This window comes from Lygodium microphyllum, chromosome 8 (genome assembly GCF_053477565.2).
Source record: "Lygodium microphyllum isolate KBCC chromosome 8, Lygodium_microphyllum_v1.1.10, whole genome shotgun sequence".
Lineage (NCBI taxonomy): Eukaryota > Viridiplantae > Streptophyta > Polypodiopsida > Schizaeales > Lygodiaceae > Lygodium > Lygodium microphyllum.
Genome location: NC_141142.1, coordinates 21,372,405 through 21,395,613, shown reverse-complemented (window position 1 = coordinate 21,395,613; position 23,209 = coordinate 21,372,405). Strand labels below are relative to the sequence as shown.

Genomic DNA, 23,209 nt, shown 5'->3' with positions numbered 1-23,209 from the left:
TCGTTTGTTTGATCCCGTTAAGCAGGATGTCTACACGAGCCGAGATGTGCGGTTCGTGGAAGTACCGGCCACAGAGGGGGGTGAGGAGCACCCCATCCTTGGAGATCCAGGGGAGAATTGGGCTCCCGAGACAGTTTCTTTGGAGCAAGAACCTCTTAATGGAGATTCTTCTTCGGATTCAGAGTCTTCTTTTCCACCGGCCACCCCCGAGGAGCTTCCGCCGATGGATGTTCTTGAGTCTTCAGCAGATGGAGAGCGACAGGAAGAGGTTCCGTCCTCCTTGTTGGGCCCGTAACACACTCCGAGATTCAAGAATCGAGGGGGTCCTTGAGAAGTGGAAACCGCAGGATGGACCGCAGAGGTCGCAAAGGAATCAGGCACATTCTTCGGAGCTTGTCTGCTCCAACTATTGTTTACTGACCAGTGTTATGCAGGATCGAAAGCCCACTTCAGTGAAGGAGGCTTTGCAGTCTGATCATTGGCAGAAGGCCATGGAAGCTGAGTTGGAGGCTATTGAGAGGAATGGCACTTAGTCTCTTGTGCCTCATCCCTCTCATAAAAAGGTGATTGGTGTCAAGTGGGTCTTCAAGACCAAGTACCTTAGCGATGGTTCTTTGGACAAGCACAAGGGTCGCCTTGTTGCTAAAGGTTTTGCTCAGCGCCCAGGCATTGATTTCCATAATACTTTGCCCCCACTGCTTGTATGGCGACTATTCGAGTTGTTTTTGCCTTGGCTGGCCATAGGAGATGGCATGTTTATCAATTGGATGTGAAGTCGGTCTTTCTGAATGGTGACTTGCAGAAGGAGATCTATGTTGAGCAGCCTCCTGGCTTTGGATCCTTGGATGGGAAAGTTTACAGGGTTGAAGAAGGCCTTGTATAGCCTCAAGCAGGCTTCGCGTGCATGAAACAAGAAGATTGACTCGTTTCTTTAGTCGAAGTTGGGATATTGACACTCCAAGGCTGATCCGCAGCTTTATGTGCACACTTCCGAGGTCGGTCGTGTGTTGTTCGTGTTATATGTTGATGATTTGATTTTGACAGGGCATCATACACAGAAGGTCTAAGAAACCAAGACAGCTTTACATCAAGCATTCGAGATGACAGATTTGGGGCTTCTTCATTTCTTCTTGGGTCACGAGATTTATCAATCTCAGAGGGGGATTTTCATCTCTCAGCGGAGAGACATTCAAGAACTCTTGGTGACTTTTGCGATGGAGACTTATCGGCCCATTACTACTCCTATGGATCCGAATTGGAAGACCACTTCACACTCAAATTATCCCGTGATGAACGCTACCGTCAGTTGATTGGATCCTTGATTTGGCTTCTCAACACTCGTATTGATCTTTGTTTTGTTGCGGGTCTTTTGGCAGGGTTCATGACGGAACCCAAACACATGCATTGGTAGGCTGCTCTAAGGATTCTTCGGTATTTGAGGGGAACCTCTGACGTAGGGATTTCTTATCCCGCAAGTACAGATGTTTCAGATCTGGTTCTTGTAGATTGGAGTGACTCGGATTGGGCTTGCAATGTGGACCACTAACGGTCTACTACAGGCTACTGTTTTCTCTTGGGTACAGGTGTTATCTCTTGGAGTAGCAAGAAGCAGCCCACGGTAGCCCTTTCTTCTACTGAGGCGAAGTATCGGGCTGCGTCTTCCACCATATGTGAGGTTGTGTGGCTTCGGAGATTGTTGGAGGAGCTTGGCTGCCCCCAGACTCATCCTACTCTTCTGCGATGCAACAATGAGAGTTGCATTGCCTTAGTATGGAATCCAGTATTCCATGCCCGGACGAAGCACATTGAGATCCAATATCACTTCATTCGGGAGAAGCTTTTGGATGGGACCATTGATATGGAGTATTGCAAGACAGAGGATAATCTTGCAGATTTGTTTACGAAGGCACTTCCCCAAGCTCTTCTTCGGCAGTATTCCAGATCCCTCAGTCTAATGCCTTGTCCAAGATGTGAGAGGGGATGTTAGCATTTGAGTCATCCCTTGGACAGGCAGGCTGTGTTAGAGTTTCTGCACAGTTAGGGTTTGCTACAACAGACAAATTACAGAGGACACGTCAGCAGTCCGACAGCAGACAGAGTACAGTGCCACGTCAGCAGCCAGCCACATCAGCAAACTACGCAGGTGCCATGTGGCAGCTTGTAGTGCAGTCGGACAATTTTTTAGGCATTATTTAATTGCAATCGACTACATTTAATGCAGCCGCAGCCAACCTGTTTATTTTATGCCTTTTATTTTTGCTTTATATAGCAGTTCTCCAGCACATTGTTGGCACATTAGTCAATGATTTCAGATTTTGATCTTAAGATCTGTTGGCTGAGACAGACTGTGCTCGGACTGACGAAGATCGAGGTCATCAAGTTGGAGACATATGCAGATATTTCCTCTGCCCCCTTATATATTTCTGCACTCTTATACAATATACTACACCGCAGATTTTCTGCATTTACACTGTCTCCTTCTCTCTCTCTCTCTCTCTCTCTCTCTCTCTTCTCTCTATGTTCACACTCTCTCATTCTTTGTCCTACGCTTCCGCATCGCTGCACTCTGACAGCTTACTTTAAACTTAAGTTGCTCATTGGATGAAACTTTCAAATGATCATTAACTCTTAGAAAACTTTACATTTTCTAGGTCCCTTTGAAAGTCACAAATTTTCCAAATTCCTTTCCCTTGTCCTTGTACCATATAGCCTATACACTCGTCCACTGCATGCCTCATGTTAAATCCTTCACTATCGATCCAATAGCCACCATGCCAATCTCATTCTGGTGACATACTCTCTCTTGAAAGTTGAAGCATCACAAATGACCCCAATTGCACACAATTAAGATCCAACGAAATGACCGATATATGTTTCCAAGTAACCAATCGTATTGCCATTATTGCATGTATTGTCAATGTACATTTGTTCATACATGTTTCCAAGTAACCAATCATATTGTCATTATTGCATGTATTGTCAATGTATAGTTGTTCATACATGTTTCCAAGTAATGAAGCACACTATTGCTACTCTATATACTAAAAACATACAATTATCCATATATGATTCCAAGTAACCAAGCAAAATGTTGTTACTTCATGTACTGCTAATGTACAACTATCCAAGATGGCAATCACTACACTAGTAAACAACCAATCACACCCATATGACTCCATGGCTATCAAAGTGGTACGCATTGAACAACTAAATAACCAACCATAACTGTAGAAATACAAGTGTCTACAACACTAATTATAGAAGTCTCAAAGCTCATTGTCAACAACCAATACATATTTCCCGCTAACCAAGCATATTGCTATTATTGCATGTTTTGCCAATGTGCAGTTATTCATACATATTTCCAAGCAATCAAGCACACTATTGTTACTTCATGTACTGGCAATGTATAGTTGACCATACATGTCCAAGTAACCAAGCACACTATTGTTACTTCATGTACTAGCAATGTATAATTGACCATACATGTCCAAGTAACCAAGCACAATATTGTTACTCCACGTACCAACAATACACCATTATGCAAGATGGTTATAATGACAAGCCTAGGAGCCCAAGATGTTAATGGATGTCAAAGGCAAAAGTCGTCATAAGTTATATTGATTAAGTACTAGGTCGTGCTTGGTATCAGTTTGTACCTAGGGTATTTTATTAGCCATTAAATGTCAGTAGTGATATTAGAAACTAAAAATTAAAAGTTGAAATAATTTATGTCTAACAAGTACTAGATGATATTCGCTGTCAGATTTAGACCTAGATTAATTTATTGGCCACTAATATCAATGGTGTAGTGACATTAGAAACTAGGCATTAATTAATTAAATTAATGCTAGGGTCTAAGGACCAACAACTCCTTAGGGATATATGGAAGACAATTTGGCCTGGCCAATTTAAGTATTGGCTGGTGAAATCATTTTTTTGGGCACTAAAATAATTATTAAATTAATTTTCAGAATTGATATTCTAAAAATTAATTTAATAAACTGAATGATGCTGGAAATACCAGAGTGCAACAAATGCGAGAGCGTATGGACAAGACTAAAACACAATGCACACAAGGAAAAGAAAGAGAAAAGAGACAAAAGAATGCGGAAAACTATAGTCAATAAAAAGAAAATGAAGAAGGCAGATATACAAATGGGCTGTCTCCTCAAGTCGATCTCTCTCTCCACTACTTGAATGACAAGTGAAGTGGGCAAACAGGCTGCCAGCTATATATACCATGAAATCTGGCAATAAAATAATCACAGCAGCCAGCCAAAACTGGTCAACCAGCGGCCAGATCTGGCCAACTGGCTGTCATACTGCCACATGGCACTGCTGCCTACCCCGAAACTGTCCCACCTGCTCGGTAAAAGGTGCCTGCACTTGGTGACTGCTGAAAATGCCCAAAACTGACAAGAAATACGTTATTGTGCCTAAGAGAACTAACTATACCAATTGTAGCCTGACAATGCCAATCTAGGGGATGTCTAAGCTCTTCTCCTCAAAGATCAACCATCCTTATAAGTGTGAGAATGCAACTGACTTCAGCTCCAAGAAGTATACCCACATTATCCTGCTAAAATCATCGACAATAAGCATAAAATACAAACTCCCCTTCATGGACTCTGTCCTCATTGGTCCACATCAGTCCATTGAAACAAGCTCCAAGGGCTCCTTAGCCCTTTGTGAAGCCTTGCTTGAAATAGCATCTCTATGCTGCTTGCCACGAATACAAGATACACACGGTGGGTGGCTCAACCCAATCTCTAGCAATCCACGCACAACCTGACCATGAGCTGCCTTTCAAAGGTATACTCATAGCAATCCACGGACAACCTAACCACGAGCTGCCTTTCAAAGGTGCTCGTAGTTGAGGTGGCCAAACCAAGCATGCCATAGCTTAGTCTGAGTTTGAGAAGAAAGAAGAAGAGAAGAAAAGGCACATGAAGACAGCATCTTATAGACTCTATTCTCCTCATGGCTTGCACAAAGAACCTATCAAGATACCCCATCAAGAACTCAGAAGGAGTCCTTATCAAACTCGACTATCAAACGAAGAGCATAAATCTTGATCATTAAGAGAAGATGATATCCTAGACCTGGCACATAGAGCACCTCTGATGTGTGAGCAATGCCTTGTCCATCCATAATCAAATTGCATATCACCTTTGCCTTTGATCGGGACTGAAGAGCTGCCACCTACGAGAATTTGCCCATGCATCGGACGCATACAAGCAATACCATTTGAAGGAGTCGTGTGGAGAAAAGCGCCACCATCCACAATCCACACATGAGACTGTGGGGCCATCAATGGTTGTTAAAGGAACATCGAACACATACTGGTAGCACCATCTACGAGCACATACATATGCAGAACACATGTTGGACAGCTCCCATTGCGTTGATGTATGGCTGATTATTCATGTTGCAGCAGTCTTAGTGATCATTTGCAGATCTAGGATTGTTGCAGATGTATTTTTGGTGATATTGCTGAAGTAGGAGTTACCTGGTAGTGATGTATGCATTTAATGCATGCTGAAACTGCAGTCATACTGCTGAAAGTCATTTGTTCTATTGTTGTACACATACCTAGACTGATTCCTGCTATTATTTGCTGAAAATTTGGGCTGAAATCAGCTGAATATTCAGCTCATTTTTGCTGTCATAAATTGCAGCATTGAATTTCTGGTGTATTGCTGAAAAATGGCTGCAAATGCTTCCAACAGCAGTGACACTAAATCCCTCTTTGAAATCAAGAGATTTGATGGCATTGGCTTTGACTTGTGGAAGGATAGGATGCAAGGCATTTTGTTTCTCAAGGACTCTAAAGATGCTCTCTTGGAGACTAAGCCTGCAACTATGACAGATGTGGATTGGGCTAGACTTAATAAGAAGGCCATTGCATACATTAAGATGGCAGTGTCTAATGATGTACTTACAAACATCAAGCGTCTTGATACAGGTTATACTATATGGAAAAAGCTTAAGGATACTTATGAAAATACAACTCCTGTGAATCAAGTGCATCTTATGAGTAAACTTGTGAACATGGAGTTGGATGAGTCTAAGCCAGCATCTGAGCATCTGAGTGCTTTCACAGGGGTTTTGAGTCAGTTGGTAGGACTCTGGTTTGACGGCTTTCGATGATAAATTGAAAGCTATTTTCTTATTGATGACTTTGCCTGACAGCTGGGAATCTTTGGTTGTGTCACTTAGCAGCAACCCCGCTTTGACTTTTGATGGTGTTAGAGGTTCAATCCTTAATGAAGAAATCAAAAGAAAGTCTAGTGGTGAAAGCAGTGGCTCAGCTTACCATGTAAGAGGCAGATCTAAAAAGAGGGGTAATGCAACCAATAAAGAGAAAAGTAGAAGCAAAAGCAAGGGCAAATAGCAGGATGTCACATGCTATCAGTGTGGGCGTAAAGGGCATAAAAATCCCAATTGCCGGTACTTCAAGAAAGAGCAAGAAAGAAAGAAACAGCATGGTAAGAAAAAAAAGGATGATAAAAAAGACGATGACAACTCTTTCTCAAAAGAAGTTGCAAAGACAAATGTTGCATCTAGTGTGGTAATTGAAGAGCTTCCTAACAATGAAGAGATACTTGTTGTAGCCTCATGTAATGATGTAGATATTATGGTAGCAACACGTGATATGCACATCACCAAAAAGGAGGTAATTGATGCCTTACTTTCAGCTCATGATGGGCTGTCACAATCATGGATAGTGGACAGCGGTACCTCTTTTCATGTTACCCCCTCTTTGGAGTCATTTTCTAAATACACTACAGGTTGCCTAGGCAAGGTTTACTTGGGTAATAACTATGCATGTGAGATAGAGGGTGTTGGCATCATTCACTTGGCCCTTAAAAATAGCCAAGAGCTGATTTTGCAGGATGTCAGCATTGTATCTAGCATAAAGAAAAGTCTTCTATCAATTAGGCAACTTGATGCTAGAGGGTATTTTACTACCTTTGATGGTGGATCTTGGAAGGTCCATAAGGGCTCTATGCTGATTATTAAAGGCAGCAAAAGGGGGACTTTATATTACTTGCATTGTAAAGCATTACTTGGCAAGTTCTTGGTTGTGGCTGAAGTCCATTCACAGATGCAGCTACGAGCACAAAAGACTTGGTCATATCAACCAGAAAGGCCTTCAAGTTCTCTCCTCTTTAGGGAGATTTGATGTAAAAGACTCTAGTCTCGAATTTTGTAATGATTGCTTATATGGAAAACAAGTGAGGTCTCCTTATTACTCTGGTGTCATTAAGTAGTCTAATGCTCTTGACTTAGTACACTCTAATGTGTGCACTATGCCTCTTAATTCGTATGGGAGTGCACGCCACTTTGTTACTTTCATTGATGATTTCAATTGAAAGTCATGGGTGTATGTACTTAAAAGCAAAAAGGAAGTGTTGGATGCTTTTAAAAAGTTTCATGCTTTTATTACCACACAGAAAGGACTTAAGTTGAAAGCCATAAGAACAGATAATGGGGGTGAGTATGTCTCAAATGAATTTAACAAGTTTTGTGAGATGCATGGCATTAAGAGGGAGTTGGCAACCCCTTATAATCCCGCATCAAATGGCATGGCTGAAGATTTAATCGCACACTTTGTGAGAGGGTCAGATGCATACTATCCACAGCTAATCTCCCATAGTTTTGGGGAGAGGCTCTTAAAACTGCAGTTCATGCATGCAATCGCTCTCCCAATCGTGCATTGGAAAATGGCATTCCTGAAGAGGTTTGATCTGCCAAACCTGCTTCATATGACCATTTGCATGTCTTTAGTTGCGATGCCTTTGTGCATATACCTGTAGAACAAATGACTAAACTAGACATGAAAGCCATGAAGGACATCTTCATGGGATATGGAGATGAGGAAGAGATGGGTTATAGAGTTTGGCTTCCTCACGGCAACAAGATAGTACGCAGCCGAGACGTAGTATTTAATGAGGCAAAGTTGCTGAAAAATGCTACACATGGTGATCTTAACAAAAAGAAGGTCAAATTTCAGCATGAACAGCCAGCCATTAGCTGAAAGTTTTGTTCCTTTTGATGCTGAAAATGAGCAGCAACCTATTGTGCTACAGCTAGAAGATCATGCACAGCAAATAGATGCACAAGATGAAATAGGACAGCAAGAAAAACATGCTTCTTTGACCATCAGATTGGCGTTAGGTACCATTAAACGCCACTTCCCTAGTGTCACCAAAACTGACACTTATAGCCAAATGAATGACCTAGACCAACAACTTTTGCCTTTGACATCCCATGATTTCCTTGGGTCCCGGGCTCATAAATTTACTCTAACCCCAGATACATCTCACATGTGCAACATTTACTTAACCATGTGATTAAAAATTAATCCACATGTTAAGTGAGTTTTCAAAAATACATATCCTCATGACATTATCCTCCATCTTGCAATACACCACATCAATAGTCTCATCCAAGAGCTTTTGCCGAATGAAATGGTATTATATCTCTATGTGCTTCAACCTAGTATAAAATAGGGATTCCATGCCAAAGCAATGCAACTCCCATTGTCGCAATGAAGCAAAGTAGGACCTGGCTGAGAACAACCATGTTGTGACTGCAAAGTCTCCTTCATGGAGATAGGCTCCCTATCTTGTGTGGCACAAGATGTCAACAATAGTTAGTACAAACAAGCTCAATGAAATGTGCCTAGTTCCTTTGAGATCACCGCAAGCCATCCTACATTTGTCACTCCTCAGAAACTTCCTCAATCCCTGCATCACGAAGTGTATCACGTGCCCAACAAGGAGAAGAACAATACTCCCCTCATCACTTTGCATCTGATGAAGACTCTAGAACATCCACCAGTACCGACTCAACAAGTGAATCCAATGGTGAAGCAATCTCCTCCTCCATTGATGATGGAGCTTCAAGAGGCATAGGCTCCAAAGACACTAGCTCAAGTGCCCATCTGTCACCCCGATCTGAAAGTACAGGATGGTCAACGTCCCCCTTTGCAACTAGAAACTCCATGAACCGAACATCTTGACTCATGTATACCTCTCATGAAACATCATAAAGCATGTATCCTTGGGACTGCGAGCTATAACCTACAAACACCTGTCTTTTGGAAACTGACTCAAGCTTGTCCCTCTATTTCTCCTGGATGTGAACATAGGTATCGCACTTGAATACCTTGAAATACAACACATCTGGCTTTTGATCAAACTAAGCCTCAAAAAGTGTCATATCAACCATGGCTGATATAGGTGATTGATTAAGGATATGGACAATGGTGGGCACTACTTGAGCCCATAGACACTAGGGTGTCTGTCGATGCTCCATCATAGTCCACGCCATCTTAATTACACAACGATTATTCTACTCTGATATGCTATTCTCCTGAGGTGTTCGTGTTGGCAAATTCTTGGTGAATGCCACGATTTGCACAAAACCTAGCTCCTTGGAGACAAATTCCCCTCCTTTATGGAACACAAGGTCTTGAGTTTCCTACCAGACCTATTCTCCTCAAAGATCAACCAATCCTTTAAGTGTGAGAATGCTTCAGACTTCAACTCTGAGAAATATGCCCATGTCATCCTACTAAAATCGTCAACAATTAGTGTAAACTCCCCATAAGGAGCTGTGTCTATGAGAGTGCGCAACGGAAGAGGAAATACGAACACGGAGGGAGAGAGAGAGAGAAAGCAGAAAATAAGGAAGAGAAATCTGCACTGCCTGAAATGAATGCTGAATACACTGAAATGGACTGATCAGTCCCTGCACGCAGCCCACAGCGTCAGTGAGGGCACCAGATCAGGCTGATGATGATGGCAGCACCACCACGGGGGAGGAGTGTCGAAATCTGCAAGAAGACAACTGACCAAGTGGGGAGGGGGGCTGCCAATAAATAGGCAACGGACAAACCCTAACCCTAACCCTAAAATGGGCGCAAACCCTAAAATGGGCACAAACCCTAAAAGTGCCCTAAAATGGGCGCCCCACAACAGTGACCAAATAAGTGGCCGGGCAGCCAGTGGCTGCCCACTAAAAGCGGCCAAAAAGAAATACACAACCTAAGACAGCCAATCAAGAGTGACTAGCCTCCCCCATCATAACACATGACAGACATGTCAGAGCTCCTAATGTCCTCGTCTGACTCAGACTGAGACTCACAGGCAGGAGATGACAAGGCATGACAAACATGACTGCTAACACCCCCTCTCAAATCCTGGATGTGGCTGAAGGCCGAAGAGGAAATAGATCCTGGGGTGGCAAGAGGAATGCCAATGTCGATGAAGTCCGTCGAAGTAGACTGCCGCTGAAGGAGCTCCTCACGATCCTGGAAAGCCCCCTCTAAAACACTAGGGGCCAGGGAATCCACAGCCGCATCACCGAGATCGTCCCCCTCTGAAAGGGATGGGGGGTACGAGGGAACCACCGGAGGAGAAGGTGGGGGATGGGAAGGAACCTGTGGAATAGAAAGTGCACAAGCGGGAACGGGTGTAGCAATAGACTGCCTCGGAGGACCCTACATCAAAGAAGGGGAATGGAGCCTGTAAAGCCCGCTCTCCTGCCAACCTGTAGATAAGACAGCTCCTGTAGAAGAATCCTCAATAACAACGGCATGCTCGATGAAGATCACTCGTGTGCCAAGCCTCGTAAGACCATAAACTGAGAGGAGGGAAAGGCCCAAATTCGGAACATGTAGGGCCTGTGAAAGGAAGCTCGTAGGTCGGTCTGTAAACAAAGGCAATGTGCCAACACCACTAATAGGCACCGATAAAAGGTCACCAACAGTGACTGAACCCTCTGATGGACAGAGATCCTGTAACAAATCACCTCGGGGAGTCATATGACTCGAAGCACCACTGTCCACTAACCAAGGCTGCGCAGAAGACACTGCAGCCACGGAAGAAGGATCCTCCTCCAAAGCATGGATATGAAGGAACACTGACTCATGGGTAACAGCTGGTGTAGAGGTAGAAGAAGGCTCCGATGTAGATCCACCCTTCGCTCCCGGACGAAGGTGAGGGTACTTCTTCCAGCATTTCTCCTCTGGATGTGTCCCTTTCCCACAGTGTGGGCACTTCGGGCTCTCTGAATCTGAGTCAAAGCCTGAAGAACTATCCTTCTGCGTAGCCTTTGACTTCGTCTTCTTATTCTTCTGTCCTCCCGAACCTGCAACAAAGGCTCTAGTGGAGTCGGATCCACTAGCACTGACCTCTCTGAGTCGCTCGTCATGCTCCAAGACAAGCGGGGATAGCTCCTCCCATAGAAGCTTCTCACGGGTCCTCGATGTAAGTAGGCTGGTGTAGAAGACATCAAACCGAGGCGATGGCAACTGAGTCAAGAGAATCATGGCCATATCTTCAAAAGATATCGTCCGACCAAGGGATACAAGCTCATCCCTCATATCCTGTAATCTGTTGGTGTGGTCCTTCATGGAAGGACTATCATCAATAGCGAGCATCCGCAACTTCTTTTCGAGAGATATCCGGTGGGCAAACGTCTTCTGTTGATAGAGAAACGCGAGCTTTCTCCACACATCTGCTGCAGTCTTCAACCTGTGAACATGAACAAGGACAGAATCCTGCAAACTCAGAAGGAGGAAAGATTTGGCTCTAGAATTAAGCCGATCCCATAAGGCTGCACGATCCATAGATGTCCCATCTGCGGGATCCACCTTAGGCCGGGGAATAGGAATAGAAACAAGCTCCCAAAGATCGAAGGAGTCCAAGATACACTCCACCTTGCAGGACCATAGCGAAAAGTTAGAGCCATCTAACCGGTTCTCTTTGGGCAGCTGAGGAAGTACGGGTACCTGTATAGGGGGTACCAAAGGCTGCATCTTCGGCCCACTAGAAGGGGCTCGCCGAGATACATGAATAGAAGGGGGACGGGAACAAGGAATAGACTCCGTATGACGATCCTCGCGATAGAAATCACGCCTCCGTTCAGATGAATGTCGAGACAAAAGCTCATCATCTGAGTCATCAAAGCCTGTAAACTGATGAGAAGACATCTTCCAATCTGCAAAATACCAAACACCAAAGAAAACTGTGCCGATGCCGAAGAATGACCACCAGAAGGGTCACCAACCACCAGAAGAACCACCAAACTCCAAGAAATCAGGTCGCCTATCACCAGGAGGTGAAAACGCAGCTGTGTAGGGCATAAAATCCGGAGGGAAAGTTGCCAGGCACCAAAACGCAGCCCAGAAAAGAAGCACCAGCTGGAGATGAACCGCCAGGAGGGAAAACAACCACCTTGGATGCAAAACGCAGCCTGTAGTGGAGTCGCCCAGCTGAAAAGAAGGCCGCCCAGCTGAAAACACAAGGAGACAGGGCTGTTGATGATGTGGCAGCCTCTGGAAGGGGCTGATGCAGCAAACGCAAATATTCAGACCACCTATGCAGCAAACGCAAATATTCAGACCACCTGGAGGGGCCGCCTAGCTGTTGGAGAGAAGGGGGGCAGCAACAGATGAGAGGTGTGGTCTCTCTCCAGTCGATGAAGACCTCCGTGCTCTCAGTTTGGCGATGATACCATGTGAGAGTGCGCAACGGAAGAGGAAATACGAACACGGAGGGAGAGAGAGAGAGAGCAGAAAATAAGGAAGAGAAATCTGCACTGACTGAAATGAATGCTGAATACACTGAAATGGACTGATCAGTCCCTGCACGCAGCCCACAGCGTCAGTGAGGGCACCAGATCAGGCTGATGATGATGGCAGCACCACCACGGGGGAGAAGGAGTGTCGGAATCTGCAAGAAGACAACTGACCAAGTGGGGAGGGGGGCTGCCAATAAATAGGCAACGGACAAACCCTAACCCTAACCCTAAAATGGGCGCAAACCCTAAAATGGGCACAAACCCTAAAAGTGCCCTAAAATGGGCGCCCCACAACAATGACCAAATAAGTGGCCGAGCAGCCAGTGGCTGCCCACTAAAAGCAGCCAAAAAGAAATACACAACCTAAGACACCCAATCAAGAGTGACTAGCCTCCCCCATCATAACACATGACAGACATGTCAGAGCTCCTAATGTCCTCGTCTGACTCAGACTGAGGCTCACAGGCAGGAGATGACAAGGCATGACAAACATGACTGCTAACAGTGTCCTCATTAGTCCGCATAAGCCTATCGAAACGAGCTCCAAGGGCTCCTTATCCCTATGCATATGAAGCCTTGCTAGGAATCACATCTCTATGCTACTTCCCATGAATCCAAGAGACACGACCAGTGGCTCACCCAATCTCCTGGCAATCCACACACAAGTTGACAATGAGTGACCTTTCTAAGGTACTTATAGTTGAAGTGGCCAAACCAACCATGCCATAGCTTGGTCTGAATTTGTGAGAAAGAAGTAGAGAAGTAAAGGCTGATAAAGTCTCCATCTTGTAGACTCCATTCTCCTCGTGTCTTACACAAAGAACTTGTCAAGAATCTCCATCAAGAACTCGAAGGGAATCCTTATCAAACTCGACCATAAGGCCAAGAGCACAAATCTTCCTCACTGAAAGAAGATGATACCCCAACCCCAGCACATAGAGAACCTCTAATGTGTGAGCACTACCTTGCCCATTTGGAATCAATTGCATATCACCTTTGCCTTTGATAGGGACTAAAGAACTATCACCAATTAGAATTTTCCCACGTATCACACACATACAAGCAATACCATCTATAGAAGAAGTCATATGGTGGAAAGTGCTACTATCCACAATCCACTCACTAGGCTATGGGGCCATCATTGCTGCATCACTAGCCATCAATGTCAAATCCTCAATCACCTCCAAAGGCAACTAATGAAGAAGTAGCCACATCTCTTGAGCCCTTCGTAGATTTCTTCTTCTTGGTGCTCTCCTTGTCCTTGTCAAGGCTATCATTCTTCCGATGACTTGTCTTGCTACAAATGTGGCAAGTAGACTCCTTGGCTTTATCTTGCTTGGTCTTCTCGTCCTTCTTCTTCTTCTTCTTGTTTTTCTTCTTCTGTTGAGAAGACTAACATGTCAACACCTCCATCTTGGGAGTGTTCTATCCTTTGAGTTATTCCTCCTAATCCAAGACCATCAGAATCAACTCCTCCCACTTAAGGATATTTGACCACCCTGAGGTAATCAAGGTGGAGTAGAATACACTAAATCAATGCAATAACTGTGAAAGAAGAGTTATCACCATGTCCTCTTAGATAATTGCCTTCCCTGCATTCTAGACATGCATCTGCAATTGCTAGCAGATTGGACGCATTCTGTAAAAATAACAAGTATGCTCTGATATAATGTCAAAATAACAAGTATACTCTAATACCATATCAAAATATGACTACTATGAAAGTAAACCAAAAGGACAGTAAGGTCTGCAAGAGGAAAAACACAATGTATAGGGCAAACACTGAGAGAGAAGAGAAACTCAAAAAACATTGAAGAAGAAAGAAGATGGTGAATGATGAATCACTCAATCGTGCTAAGTGAATTAAGCTGATATAGCAGAGCTAAAGCTCTGAAGATAGCTACACTATCATGTCTAATCAAGCAGCAATATCTGTAAGAACCTTGCATTATAGAAAGAGTGAAATGCAGTTCTCTGAGCAGTAGGGTATAAAAGGTAATGCTGAAGATGAAGTATAGTTGTCGAGGGAGCGGAATGCAATCCTAAAATGCCATCTAAGAGGAGGAAGATGATCACCAGCTATAAACACGTACTCTTAAAGATGAGGATCAACAAGACGGTCTACTAGATGAGGAAATGCAACCCTTGATGGAGTAGAAACTGCAAAACACAGCCTAGATAGAATAGCATGTGCCTGTCGGAGGTGTAGCTGATGCCGTGAAGTGCCTAGATAGCAAAACACTGCTTGGGAGGATGGCACCTAATGATGAGGAAGGTCACCAAGTGATGGAGCAGTCAAATGCAGCAGTGGAACGCCGCAATAAAACGCCACAATAGAACACCGCAACAAAATGCCAAGTAATATATGATGGAGTAACACCACTTATTAGTTGAACCTCTACATCAAAATACTTAAATTCCTCAACAACATAACATTAGAACTTACAAGAGAATCAAGATTTGAAAAGTTTAATGTATACATGAATCATGATTCAACTTAAGACAATAAACTATAAGTTGTCATAGACAATAAACTCAAGATTGAAGGCTCAACAATGAACGGTATTCATATTATGTCATATAGACTCAAAAAAGGGAGTACTCATAATTCATAACTCGGTAAACAATACGTTAAAAAGAAATACAACTATGATGTATCAATATCCAAATGCCATTGAACCATAAGCATGAATCTACATAATCAACTAATAGCAAGTCTCCAAATTACAAGTCTATGAATCATCATATCATGATCTGCCATCTAATAACTCATGAGAGTCACTCAACATCATCCAAAGCCATCTCTCTCTTGGCCTTCTCAGGGCTACTAGCAAGAGCACTACTACTGCTACTAGAGGAAGAGACATCATTATCATCATCTACCACGGGAGCTATAGAGGTAGAAGCAGCTCCACGTCGAAGATGAGATTCTCTCGCTCTAGCTAATGTATGCTTGAACCCAATGCGGAGGAGTAGACATCTCATATAGCATATTGTAGATGTCTATCTCCTTCTCTAGAATGGTAGGAATGTCCCTCACCTTCTCTATGTCAATATTATCTACATTTACTTGCTTTGGCTCAAGTGTGTAACTTGAATTCTTAATCAAGCACAAGTTACAATGGTAAAAAACCAATCTCTCAAGTTAAGCAATCTTCAACTTATTTCTATTTTTGGTGTGAAACAGTGCCCATGGGCTCCAATTTCTCTAAAAAAGACCACCACCACAATCTTGTGAGAGAACACGAATAACCATCCTTTTCTACCAAATTCCAATAAAAGAATAAGAAGAAATTCAGCACACTTATTTAAGTTACAACTTACATGTACCATTGTATGATGTATCATGTAACATGTTTATTGTTTAAACTTTACTCACCAATGTCGGAGCACAATTTCCATACTCTCCCACGAAGACACTAGGTGGAGCTATGTCTCACGTAACTCTATTGTGGGGTATGTAAATGAGAGTGTGATTACGAAAAACTTAAGGAGATCATCCTCAAGTCGTATAATGATGGAAACATCTCCATCATCCACTTACTAAAATAATCTTATAGACCCTCTTCAAGCTCCTCACTTGCATATTGATCCTCGCTACGCCAAAGGAGATGCAAGCAATGTAAAATAGCATGGATTGGTTTGTGAAACCAATCCCATCTCTTGTTCCACACTACACGAATGTCTTGCACTCTATAACATATATAAATGTTAACCTGCTAACCTACATAATAATATAAATTATAAATCATGATAGATTATAGATTAGAAAGGTGAAATTAGAATGAATGGCCATTGATTCACTTATCTCGAGACAAGATGTTTCTACAAAGTGTCTCTCCAATTTGATTCATGTACACATATAAAAGGCCTAGAGTTCTACCCTCCATATCAATGATCCTCAAAACTGTGTAAATGGGAATCAAAGATTTCGCCAATGCAACTGCATCCTCCCAATAGGCTGAATAAATGGCGAAGCCTTAGGCTACTCTCACTCATCCCATACAGCCCACTCTCTAGAGACAACCATCCTCAAGAGGCCTTGGCGGACTCTAACAAGTCTTTCTACAACAATAAATATGTAAGCAAAGTGAGTGGTTGATGGCTTCAAAAGATCCAAATCATTGTTTTCCTATGGCATGCACTCTAGGCCTCTTTGTCACAAACTTTACCATGCTTCTACCTCTCTTGAAGAGGTCATCTATCCATCCAACCTTTTCCAAATCCACTATGAGTAGATCCAAACAATATGATGCACATGGAATCCACATGATCTTAGAGAACTCACTCTCTAACAAAGCACCCATAGCCACATAGTTACTGCCATTATCAATGATGACTTGCATTGTATTCTCTATACCAATCTCCAAGATGGAAGCCCTAATGTGCCTATAGATGCACTCACCTATAATCATTATCCTTGCTACCGATGCATCTATGGCATGCAAAAACATGGTCCCTTTGTAAGAGGACACCAAGATGTTATACACATTCCTCCTCCTCACATCTATCCATCCATCACATAAAATAGTGTAACTATACTTCTACCAAGTAGTCTTCAAATGTTGCATCTCTAGCTCTACAGCTCATTTCTCTCAAGCTCACGTGTGCAAAGTCTCATAGGAGGGGACCTCCTACTCACATCCAATCCAACTAATGGCCCTAATGGCCCTTTTCCACCTATTTGTACATGCAACATGGTAAGGAATGGCACACTATATAAACAATGTTGTGATCTCACTAGTAGCCTCCACCTTTGCTTGCTTTTGAAGGGCTATAGAAATACTTGTCATTTCGGCTGGGGCACAGTAAAATGACAAGAAGGCCCACTAAGTAATGCCACGGAGGCAAACTGTGGTACCAACTAATCCACACTCAATAATGCCTAGGTGGCATTCCCAGGCCGTAAAAATTCCCAAAGTGTGTGTACAAGAGGATGAACCTCCATCATGGAGACACCACTTGGCTATGGAAAAGATGAGGGCCTAAAGGCTATGCCCAAGGATGAAGGACCCTCTGATGTGATGTGTGAAGATATGAATGGTGTTGAAAGGTGTGCAAATGAAGATGAGGGAGGGATGGGTGAGAGATTAAATGGATTTGTGATTGGTGTTATAGTAGGGAATGAGTTAGATTCCTTTTGTCCATTAAATGCAAAGAATGATTCACCAAAATCAAATTGACCATGAGATGTAAAAGTTGAAGGAACAGATAAAGCAGGAGCACTCACCAATAAATCTTGCAACTTTTGCCTACCTTTTCTTCAGTTCAAATGGAAAAATCTATATGCTTCAAGGCTTATGAACCAATACTTGGTATGAAGAGTTCCTTCATTCTAAGCATCACTTTCAAATCAAGACCAAGGTTTCTTTGAGAGTACTCGGCTCTGATACCATGTAAAGAAATACCGTAACGCAAAAGCATAAATGAAAGTGTACGACAAAGCATAAACTCAACAAAACGCTGTTAGGGTTAGGGTAACTCAAAGACAATGAACGCAATTAAAATCTAAACGAATGAATAAATATAATACGATGCTCATGCAGCAAACAAACCGTGCATGGAATGAAACTGTACCCCGAACTCTCATGTCTCGAGGACCACAGCAAAGGTAATGAGCTTGAGAGTGTGCCATACTCCTGACGAAATCCAAAATGTAGCAAGGCAGCCCCTAGATATTGGACAGCAACAAAGGCAACAAACAATGATGCTAGATCAGAGTCAGAGGAAAAAGAGAGAGAAAACTACCAAATGTAGTGTCTAGAGGTAGGCGACAGCCTGGGCAGCAGCAACAGTTGGGGCTAACTGCAACAGGGAGGATGACATGGAGTGCAAGGCAACAGCAAACTAACCCAAACGCAGCCATGCAAAAGATGCTCGATGCCCGCAGAGCCACCAATCAGCAAAATGCAACTAGAGGCTGGCCACCAAGTACAAACGCCATAGGATGGAGGGCTAGATTAGTTGGCAAAGGCCCAAAAGGGGTGCAAACAATGAGATGGCACCTAGAAACAAGCATCGAAGTGTGGTAGATAGTAATGGGCAGCTTTGGCTGAGATGTCCTCTACAAATGGGGTGTGGGAAGCAAAGCTAGAGGGCCTAAAACTTGCAAAAACGAGATTGGGCTGAATGAGGGCAACTTGCATATTTATAGAAAGTTTCGAGACCTCGAACCTCTTCCCATTTTAACTATCTCGAACCACTCCCCATTTTAGGGTTTTTCAATAATCAAGCATTTTTGGGGCTATTCAAGAGGCTAATTCAGAATGTAATGCATATTTTAGCTCAACAGGCCCTGCCTTGGTACGACAATCCTTGTCCTCATGGTCGATCTCTAGCAATATGTGCAAAACCTATTATTTTTTGAGTGACTATCGGATTGGTTTGTCTTTGGTTCCGTCTGAGGAAGGGGTGTCACACTCTTATTTTGAGTTGCCTTCACATCTTGAGAGTTCTTGCCACCTCCAATTTTCCCTTGCAAAGAAGAGGCAACCAGACCCCTCTTTGAATAAAAATGTGGGGAGGACTTCTTGCGGACTTGATCATGTAGCCTTGCATAACGCAAGAACTGACATTTGAACTCATAGAAGGTTGGAAATCGAGGCAACAAGATGATGTGTTGGATGAAGTGGAAGTACTTTTCAAGAAGCTTGTTCAAAGATGTAACTTCATCGTCATTTGACTTTGGTGAGCCAATAGTGACAAACTCAACAAGTAACCGTCAATATTTGGCTAACTTAACTTCTAAATCATCCCCTTTCTTAATAGAAAACTCTTGAAATCTCAAAGTCAAGATTGATATGTCAAATGTGATCTCAAACCGCATAGCGGTCAATGAGATGACTCCAATGCTCAAATGCAAGGGGAAAATATTGTAACTGAGAATGGAACTCACGAAGCAACCTTGCATTAGCTCAACATTGGTTGTGGCATTGTGGACTCACCATTGACGGATGTGATCAAGGTGAGCTAATCATGCATAGGCTCTAAACCAATGACTAGGTCCCAAAGACCGTGAGATTCAAGCATGTGTTGCACGATATTTGACCAAGTGGTAAAACTTGACTCATTAAAATGAGTCTTATCCATGAAGACATTCTTGGTCGTAGCAACAAGAGTGATAGAGTTGTAGGATGGGGAAGGTGGCTAGGGTGGCTAGGGTTAGGGAGTGGAGTACACTTGGAAAGTAATCCTAGAGTACCCACCATGCATGCGTAAAGTCTACACACTCGATACAAAAGTGAGAATGGACTAACTAGGCATGGGCATAGTGACCATATGAGTAGCCCATGAAGGAGGTATAGCCACATGTAGGGGCAAAGGATGGAAATTCCTTGCATGGGAGTGACCCATGAAGTGTGTGATGGTGCACCACAAGTAGAGAATGAAAATCCCTACATTTGAGAGGCCAGTAGATGAGAAGGTGAGTGTCCGAGATAAGTGAGGGAAATACCCATCACTGCCATGCCAAGGTTAACAGATGTGCTCACTTATGCATGTGGGCAAGGCACAATGTTAAAGGGTGGCTTTCCCCCTGACAATGTACCAGGGTGCAAAGTAGCATTCACCTAAGGATAGGTAACATGGGGTGTATAGAGAGAGAAGGAACTAGGAGCAAAGATGGAAGACCCAACTCCCAATGTGTTGGATCTAGAAGTGGAGTGCAATCCTAGATTATTAAATGCAAAAGAAAGAGATTCGGAGATGTGGGTGGGATGGGAGGTGAGTGAGATAGAGAATTGTCAACTCCATGCTCAAAAGAGAGAAGATATAATCCTAGGTATACTTGTAGATGTATAATTGCATCTAGAGCCTCCTCAATTAAAATTGACATACTGAAAATTATCCAAATCCTGCACACTAAAAGGAGAAACATGGGAGGGTTTTTATTCATATGACTCAAAAGGATTATACGACCCTGACATGAGACCTGGCTGAGATGAAAAAGATGGTTCACCACTCACCCCAAATGCTATATGTCCTTGATCAGAGAGGTGGCCAGCCTCACCAACCGATCCGAATATTGTAGGAAAGCTAGTAGGACAAAGGTAAGTACCATACTTGTTGCTCATGAATTCTTCAGAAATCCTCATCTGTCATGAAGTTAGGAAAAGGAGAAGGAAGAAAAGGTGATGGTGAAGTGTCATCATCAAGTCCATAATGCTTTCTTAGGGACTCCAATGATGGAGAAGCTTGATAAGACATAGTAGGATCCCAAGGAGGAGGACTCTAAGACATTGAGAAATGGTTACGTGTTATTCGTGTGTCTCGCACAAAACTAAGCCTCCACAATACCATTGGATACTCTTTAAAAGAGCACCCGCTCTAATACCATGTGAAGATATGCTAGGGTTTGCATTGAGAAAACATTGAATGTATGAACACAACTAAAAAACAATCACACAATAAATGCAAATCCTAAACACGAAACGCAAAATAGAAGCTTAAAACTCAAAACGCTAAAAAACGAAGACAAACAAAGAGGGAAGATAACTTTGAAGTGCCTAACTCAATGCAGTAAATGAATGTAAGAGTGTACAAAATGCTTGAGGGCAAAGTTCTCCAACGATCAGTGGCTCTCATGGGAGCAAATTGAGAGAGGTGTCGATGTGTGTCATCCACCGAAGATGGCTCCTGAGTGCATTAACCACCAGTCGGAGTAGATGTTGATGAAGAAAAGTGTTGAAAACACAAAAATGACTTGTTGAAGATGATGGCAACTAATTACCGGGTAAAACAATAGGAGGATGGGCGACAACATAGACTATGTAGCAGCAATCATTGAAGACTGGCTAGCTAGTGGAAGAGGGCTGATGGTGGCAGAAACCTACAAGACAAGGATGGGGCTAAATGGTGGGCAGCCTCTCTATTTACAGATGTGAAAGGATCCTCCCAAATTAGGGTTTTGCATGTGGGACACAAAAACTCTCCAAGAACACTCCCTATTTAATGAAACTTTTGGTAATTCACTACTTTGGGACTGTTTTAAAGAGCTAATCATAGGGTAATGAAATTTTTAGCTCAACATCTAGCACCCCATACATCGAGTACTCCACTAAGATCCTACCATGCACTTGCTCTTCCAACACGTTCAAACATTCTACCAATTTAAAACTATTGTTGGTCTCTTCCAAGCTCATGGACTGAAGCTTAGTGGAGTTTGAAGCTCTCTCTGACGCCAAAATTTTTGTGTTATACCATGCTTGTCTGCTATTGGTCACTTTTTGTCAATTCTGATTTCATAGCCCAGTTTACACTTCTCCTTTTATTTTAATCAGAGTGTCTACAGAATGTTGCACACAAGAAACTCAACAAGCAAATTTTCCTTGCTTGGAAGATGAAGCTTAAAGATATTGTTGCAGCAACTGGATGTTGGCCACAATTTCTACCACTGACTGCAGAGATGAAGTAACAAAGGAGCAGCAAAATGAATGGGACATCAAGAAAGCCCGTTCTTATCAATTCAATCCAAAGTAAAACTGTGATCAGTTCCCAGCATACAAGTCCTCTTTGGGTTTGTGAAATGCTATAAGAGCTACATACACTCAAAGCCAAGTGCTCGAGCTTCAATTCAACAACATAAAGATTCAAGGAGGATATAACACAGCTGACGAAGTGGCAGCAGTAATTTACAGGAAGTCCAAGTTCTTCTAGCCGAGTGCTCCTGTCTAACATCTGTATATGCTTCTATAAATTTTCTTGAACATTGCAACTTTCGGTGCACCTGACATGTATGCATTCATAATATCTGGATGGCATCCAAACTATCCCAATTCCATCAACCAATGCCATTGGATTAAGAGGCTGGTTAAGTATCGTGAAGCTGAGCAATATCCCATCACTTAAAATGGTCCATGTTGCAAGAGACCACCTAGCCCCGGTAACCTAAAAAGCCTCTTAGGAGTTTACCCTGCACACTTCTCATCTACTGATTTGGAAATTCTCAACAATAAGGTCAGCAAAAATCTTCTTGAAAGGCAACAACAATTCACAAGTTCCAAAAGGAGGTTGGACGTCTCTTAGTATACTTGAACATAATTCGGACTCTTGTTTCAATGGAGCAAGCAGCGCCATAAAAATCAATCCTTCCTAAAATTGCTAACTTCATTCCAGCTTCTTAGTGAATTCAAGTAAAATCATATTCAAGGGTTCAAAACACAGAACTGTAACTGCAATATATGTGAGAAGCAGAAAAAGGTCGGCACCTGTTGGAAGGGGACTAGATCTTGATGAGCGTGCTCGGAGTGTGGCTACGCGAGCCCTCTGCAAGACAGACCATGGAGACGAACGCTTACGTCTCGTGCGTTGGACGGTAAGCATAATGGCATGCGCGCGCAAAGAACTCACTCTCCTCCTCTTCCTCCCGTATTGTCCTCCTCTACCCCAAATTAAAGTTTGAAACTACTCAAATTACTCGCACAAGTGAACATGGCATGTGCTTATTTGCACGCCCATGGATGTTAGTTCACAAGACCATAACTTATTGCACAATTAATGTGACCTCGGAAGATGTAAACTCGAAGGAGTCCTCAAATGACTCATTCCACATGGCTTCGAAGCTGTCTATGGCCTACTAAATGCTCTCTCTCTCCTCCTCTCCTCTCCTCTCCTC

The 23,209-nt window shown here is 43.0% G+C and overlaps 1 protein-coding gene across 1 annotated transcript in view; it reads right to left on the bottom strand.

Annotated features, from left to right (window-relative positions):
- Nucleotides 1–23,006, bottom strand: part of LOC148032045 (uncharacterized) — a 30,025-nt gene extending 7,019 nt beyond the window's left edge. Inside the window, exon 1 of the mRNA XM_087684028.1 lies at nucleotides 22,803–23,006. Coding sequence (XP_087540154.1) covers nucleotides 22,803–22,917 — 115 coding nt within the window. The 5' untranslated portion in view covers nucleotides 22,918–23,006. The remainder of the gene's footprint in view (nucleotides 1–22,802) is intronic.
- Between the last annotated feature and the right edge of the window lie 203 nt (nucleotides 23,007–23,209).